The 6,922-nt window shown below is 38.8% G+C and overlaps 1 protein-coding gene across 1 annotated transcript; it reads right to left on the reverse strand.

Annotated features, from left to right (window-relative positions):
• Nucleotides 1-712: 712 nt before the first annotated feature.
• On the reverse strand, nt 713-6,679 carry LOC116303449 (exosome complex component RRP4). Its single transcript, XM_031712987.2, has 9 exons — nt 6,464-6,679; nt 6,147-6,248; nt 5,406-5,451; nt 5,238-5,327; nt 4,919-4,984; nt 4,367-4,435; nt 3,631-3,831; nt 2,086-2,211; nt 713-1,579 (listed from the first exon to the last, which is right to left on the reverse strand). Exons 1-9 carry the CDS (start codon nt 6,580-6,582, stop codon nt 1,508-1,510), a joined length of 891 nt encoding a protein of 296 aa, XP_031568847.1. The 5' UTR covers nt 6,583-6,679; the 3' UTR covers nt 713-1,507.
• Between the last annotated feature and the right edge of the window lie 243 nt (nt 6,680-6,922).

The raw sequence follows: 6,922 nt of genomic DNA on the forward strand, positions 1-6,922 counted from the left end.
AGCGCATTGGTTAGTTGTTTTTGATGTTTTAGGCTTGTTAATACTTAATATTCTAGTAAATAAAGTTCGGATTAAGAGATAACGAAACAGTAAGCCGCCACTACGCTGATGTGCTAGAATGCTTGATACGGCGACACAAAGTCAGGGCCGCTAAATCTAAATCATGATTCCTCGTGCCTGACTTAAAAGATGGCCAACGATAACGAGATACAAGTGAACTAACGTTCCATCAAATGGCTACCCGCATTAGACAACCAGGCTCTACTCTATCGCTAAACGGCGCTAGTAAGACTAGCAAGGTAGGACAACTTAACTGAAAAGGCGATTAACAAGATTACACGGTTCAAAGAAACAGTCTAATCAAACGGCTTAAATCTAATCCGTACGGATTGATACCACGTACACAGATTTTCTGCGCGCGTTTTTGGAACCCTCATTGCCGGTGTTAGTAGCTGATGGTACGTTTCTGTTAAGTGTAGCCCGGAGTGTTCAGATTTCTTGATTCTACTGCGCAACTTATTGAGAATAACTTAAATAGACTGAACTGTTATGTGGATTTTTCTTGAGAAAAAAAAAAATAAACTGCAGCAAATCCAACGCATAACTTGACAAAATTCTGCAACACTCCGTTCCGTGTTATATTTCGTTTTTTTTTAAATCGGCAAATCTATCATGGGAACTTTGAGTGGATAAAGGAATGAGTACCTTGGAGTCTTAGTCTTTTATTTTATTATTTAGTTTCCTTTACCGCCTCCTCAAATACGCAAGTTTAACTCGATGCGCAAATAAATGCTATAAGAAGAAACATGTTTTTGACTGGTTTTCGACTCGAAGCACGCGGCTGCGAGACACAAGTGTATCGTTATAATCTTATACGAATCACGAGTCCTCGCTTTCTAAACGAATTCTTTCTTGGCTTTATTTCGTTGTTATAAAAATCAATAAAAAGGTGAATTAACCCAAGAAAAAAGTATGGAATGTAAAAAACACTCTGTCGAAAATTCATCCGAAACAATATTCACGAAATAAAAAATTGCATTGTAGAGAAAGACGCAAAAAATCACGAAAAATGCGGAAAAACCGTGAAGATGGCTAGTAACATGCTTAGCGCTCGGGCAGACAGACAGACAGACAGACAGGTGTTGCTTTCCTTGCGTCGTGTGTTCGTTTACCACAGGACAAAAAGGTAACAGTTGTGCGCACAAGAAAAAAGTTGTGCGCAGAGCGAAATTAGAATTTGATGCTGTCTGCGCCAATAAACAGCAGATTTTGTGTTTTGAAATCTCATGGTTTGTGCGGACTGCCAAGCCGTGTTTTTTACGCGAACACAAAATCCGCTAATTTTTTCGCGCATATACTTTTTTCACCTGACACGATTTGTCAGACAACTTTCTCGGCCACTGCTCGAAACTCTAGCTTTCTTTAGTTCACTAATATTCTATACATAGTTAGTATTATTAGAATTTAATAAAATAAAAGTAGAAAATGCAAGTTATATATTCTATTACTATTGGAGGAGTTGTAGTCGTACGGCGCAGGCGATTTCTTCTTTGACTTCGGGTTTCAGTAAGTCTTTCACCTATGAAACATTAGAAATTAGTTATGTCCTAAATGGAGGTAACTGATTAATACCTTTGTGCACAGGAAGCCCAGCCCGGCTTATGCGTTATACACTTTTCACGTCATTAGATGAAACTTGATATTACTCCAATATTGTCAAACTACTTATTACTAGAATTTCATTGGTTTTCACTAAGGTAAGCTAAAGGAAAAGCTATCATTTTACTTTGACAAGGCGGGAATTGGTTGCCCAAATCTCCGGAGCCAAGGGCTCATGTAAAAAGCGCACGAAGCTCCACACCAGCCTGTAGTAATCAAGGACAGCGGTATTTATCTAATAAGGAAAGAGCTATCGACTTATTCAAAGCGCGTGCGCGTTTGGTCATACCGAAAGGTTTAGATTTTGAACAGAGTGTGGCTGGGGCTGCGGGGTTTCTGGGTGTAGAGGTAAAAAAGGAAGGGAGAGTCTCTTCCTTGCTTCCTTTCCACCCCGAAAAAAAGAACGTGTAATATAGTTTTTTTTACCGAGTATTTCATTGATTCTTCATACGCGTACATCAGGCTGGTGTCAAACAGAAGGATTGACTCCTCGGATAATGCCACGACACAGTTCCGCAGTCGAGCTATGGTATCTCTGTCTGCTGATGTTATCTGAGATGAATAGAGATAGAAAAAAAAGATAAAAGAAAGAAAGAAAAATGAAACGAAAAAACAAAAACAAAAACAAATAGAAAGAAATGAAATGGGAGGAATGAATGAAAGAAATTAAATGAGGGGAAAAAAGGAAAAAAAGAAAAAACAAAACAAGAGAAAAATGAAACTAGAAAAAAGGGGAAAAATGAAATGAAATGAATGGAATCAAGAGAATATTAATGTTATATTAATTAATTAAATGGGAGGAATGAAATGGGAGGAATGAATGAAAGAAATTAAATGAGGGGAAAAAAGGAAAAAAAGTAAAAACAAAACAAGGGAAAAATGAAACTAGAAAAAAGGGGGAAAAATGAAATGAAATGAATGGAATCAAGAGAATATTAATGTTATATTACTTAATATTCTATAGATGGAATAAAGGGAAAAATGGAAAAAAAGAAAGGACAAATGAAAGAATTAATCACTAGAAACAAAAATAGGAAGGAAGGAAAAGATCGTACTAACCGATTGATAACAACAAAAACAACAAAAAGGCAACGAGATAAAGGAAGCTAAGAACAGAGTTATAAATAACTGGAAAAAACTAGAGTGAGCTGTTTTAAAACTCCATGCAGACTAAGTCACATCCTCGGTTATACCAATTGATATTTTCTCATTTCTAAATTACTCTATTTCGCAAACCTTTATTTTCTATGTTCGGTAATCAAATTAATGGTAGATTTGAAAACAATAACGCACAAGAAAAAGAGTTTATAAGTAAATATATTTATTGAGCGATCTGGGTTTATTCCCGTGAAAAAACAAGAGCAATATAAATTACACAATGTTCGCTTTTTGAAGTAGGTCGGCGCTGACATCAAACAAGACGTTCCAAGAGCCGATAACGAGATAAAACAGTCGGCAGGTTAGATGGAACGGATATTTAAAGCGGTGTTTGCTGTAGGAATCGAACAGGAAGAGAGAGATATCCGAAATCTAACATCGACTTTTATTGTGATGCTGAGGCGACAGCACCGTTGCTACCTGACACCACCCTTGGTTCCTAGATACATTAGATCATAACCACGTATAATTCCCTTGAGTATTACTCCTTCCTTCACGGGTAATGCCTTAGAAGATCCATTAATATCGATTTAACTCCAAGAAAACATCTTGTTTTAAAGGAACTTAAAAACCTATATACTTGGGAACCCTGCGTTGGAAACTCCCATTAGGGACTGGGTTTTTTATAACAGAAAAGGCGAGAAAATGACGTGCGCGTACTAAAAACATCGAAGAGTCGAAAATACGTAGAAATGTATGATTTTCCCGCCATAGTTCGGAGCAAGTACCTTTAACGCACTTTAATCCAAGGACACACAGGGTTCCCATAGGTGGCTTTATATCTAACAGTTCAATACAAGCTAAGAGTAATACCTTTTGAGGTGTGTCATCTATAACCATGGGTTGTTCACCCTGAGTGTCGTTAACCACAGATTGTTCCTGTACCAGAGGACTGATCCATATGTACCCATTATTACCCATGATTACTGTCGCTCCACACTGAAGGTTATGGAAATGGGTTTTACAGTGTTTAACCATTGTAGGAGGTATCTGTACAAGGGTACCTTGGCGAAGCTATTGTGGGAAACAAGTGGTTAGTGTGAGGTCACTGAGGATCAAACTATGGACCTCTTGCTTAGCAAGCAGCACACTAACCAAGCAAGCCACACTTTTCCTTCAAACAAGTGTGTGAGGTCACTGAGGATCAAACTATGGACCTCTTGCTTAGCAGGCCTGCAGCACACTAACCAACCAAGCCACACTTTTCCTTCAAACAAGTGTGTGAGGTCACTGAGGATCAAACTATGGACCTCTTGCTTAGCAAGCAGCACACTAACCAAGCAAGCCACACTTTTCCTTCAAACAAGTGTGTGAGGTCACTGAGGATCAAACTATGGACCTCTTGCTTAGCACGCAACGCACTAACCAACCAAGCCACCCTTATAAAATAACCTAACATGGCCACATGGAGATACGAATTTTATCGAGTTCTTGTGTTTAGAATATTTTACTCGTTCGCTGCGCTAACTGGTAAGATATCACCTCGAAGATAAAATCCGTATCTCTGCGTGGCCATGTAATATCTTCCATATATGGAATGTGAGCCAACCTTGCCATACTTTAGACTTCTGGTATGGAGAGATAAAGAACCATCGGCAAAGATAGACTGCACTTCGGCCTGGATACTGTTAAGGAGTGATGATGATGAAAATGAAATGAAAATGCAATAAAACATCCTGAAACACAACTATCAACCAGCTAATTGACCAACTGATTGACAGAGTACTGACTGACTGACTGACTGACCGGACAGACGATAGGACGGACGGACGGACGGATGGACAGACTGACATAATGAAGGATGGAAGGAAAATTAACAGGCCGACTAAATGATGGACTGAAAGACGGAGGGAAGGATGGAAAGACGGACAGACTGGCTGACTGACTGACTTAAAGACAGATGGATAAGTGGACCGACTGACTGACTGATGGATGGACGGACTGACTGAGCCTAAAAGTGCATATACGTCACACATCATCACTGCAAGTCCCCAAAACCACCTTTTCTGTTTTACTTAAAGCAGGAGATAAGAATTGAAAAAGAAACAGGAAATCCATACAGGTTACTTAATAATCAACCAGCTGTTGTTTCATAGGATACACTAATAAGGTCTCCCTCTGCAAAGTACTCTCTCATCTTCAGCTCATCTTTCTCTGATCTTCTTCTCTGTAAAGAAATATATCTTTATTTATTTGATGCCATGATATGGAGAGCCAATGCCTACTCTCCTCTAGCCAGAGGCTGATGTTTATGTACATCAAACAGCAAGCTCACTACCACTAAATTAATGTTATATGCACACAGCACTCAACTCAGTTGTTGATTTTGTGGCAGGGAGAAAAAGGAGAAAAATCTCAACCCATAAATTATGAATGGTCTCTTACTTTATCATTATCAGTAGTAAATATACTGTACTTACTAGCTCTCCACCTGGAAGATTCACAGATGACAGGAGCAGAACTGAGTCAAGCCTTGAAAATGTTTCTACTTTCCATCTTTTTTGCCCAACCTGAAGAAACAAAACCCAAAGATGTACCATCAGCACAAATATTTTTTTTTTGGGCCATTTATTCTTATATTATGATACCTCTGTTATTCTTCCAACCACAACATCTCCAATCTCACCATTGTATCTGCAACAAAGTAATTATCAGATTAGAATAATGATAGTCCAAGATCCACACATCATTAGGAGAAACTTTCCTAATGGGAATCAAGGGTGATGTAGCAGTAGTGCATTCGCCTCTAGCCACTGGTGTCTCAGGTTTGATTCCTGGACTTGCCACAACATGTGAGTAGGTTTTGTTAGGTCTCTCCCTTGCAGGTTTGAAGGTTTTCTCCAGATTTGTTCCAGGGTTTGATATCTGAGTTAGCTGTGCCCTGACATAGATCAGCACAGAGGTTGTTTCAGGGTTTGATCTGTGAGTTAGCTGTGCCCTGACATGGATCAGCACAGAGGTTGTTTCAGGGTTTGATATTGGAGTTAGCTGTGCCCTAACATAGATCAGCCCAGAGGTCGTTTCAGGGTTTGATCTGTGAGTTAGCTGTGCCCTGACATGGATCAGCCCAGAGGTTGTTTCAGGGTTTGATCTGTGAGTTAGCTATGTCCTGAATTAGATCAGCACAGAGGTTGTTTCAGAAATTGATATTTGAGTTGGCCATGCCCTGACATACAGTAGGTCACAGAGGTTGTTCAGCTAGGGTAATACAGTAATTAAAATTTGAAGGATGCAGCTCCAACAAATACTCTACATACATAAAAGTGGAGCACCTCTTGTAAGCTAAAAACCACTTTGTATTGATAGACATGAGGAGAAGCCCAATTTACCTTGTATTAAAAGGCCTCACACAAATCAACTTGTTGACTCTTTCCACCATCCCAGACACTGTTGCTATCAGCTTGTCATCTTGGACGAAAGTGCCATGTCCCCTAGAGAAGTGATGAGATCAATATTACAAAGCTAGAGAAAATAACATTGAAATCTGTATGTCACCCTGAAAGAGGTCCTCAAAAACTCTGATAAATATCTAAAATATCCGTTTATCCTCTAGCCTGTAAAACTTATATTATAAACCTATTTTTCTTTACAAGAATTCCATATATAATTTTTTCGTTTCCCACTGCAGTAGTTTCCATACACGTACCTCATGTAGCCTGTATCTTCGGTTATCACATCTCCAGGGGATACAATATGCTTAGGCTCCGAGTCCATTTGCTCGGGAATCTTTCTTCTCTCACCAGGTAGCCTTATATCCACAGACATCTTTAAATATTTTTAAAAACAAGGGTTGTTTTCAAAGTTCTTTTAGCTCTTCTAAATCTCGTGCAGAACACCCACCATCTTGGACGCGTGTCTTCGAATGAACTGGGGACTAAGCACAGGAAACCCATTTCATATTTTTTATTTTAAAAACATCTTTAAGAAATATAGGAAAGGGCACGCATAGAGCTCTAATAAAGCTCTCCTACGATCTCAAGAGGAGAATTTTCTCCTGTTTTTTTAATATAAAATTTCTTATCCTAAAATAATCATTTTATTATTATTTTTAATTCACTGCGTCAAAGCCAGACTTGGGCTCCCTGTGGCTAAAGCTGGACTACTA

Source organism: Actinia tenebrosa, unplaced genomic scaffold (assembly GCF_029948245.1).
Source record: "Actinia tenebrosa isolate PJP-AT-01 unplaced genomic scaffold, QUT_ActTen_1.0 PGA_scaffold1__47_contigs__length_23844297, whole genome shotgun sequence".
Taxonomy (NCBI): domain Eukaryota; kingdom Metazoa; phylum Cnidaria; class Anthozoa; order Actiniaria; family Actiniidae; genus Actinia; species Actinia tenebrosa.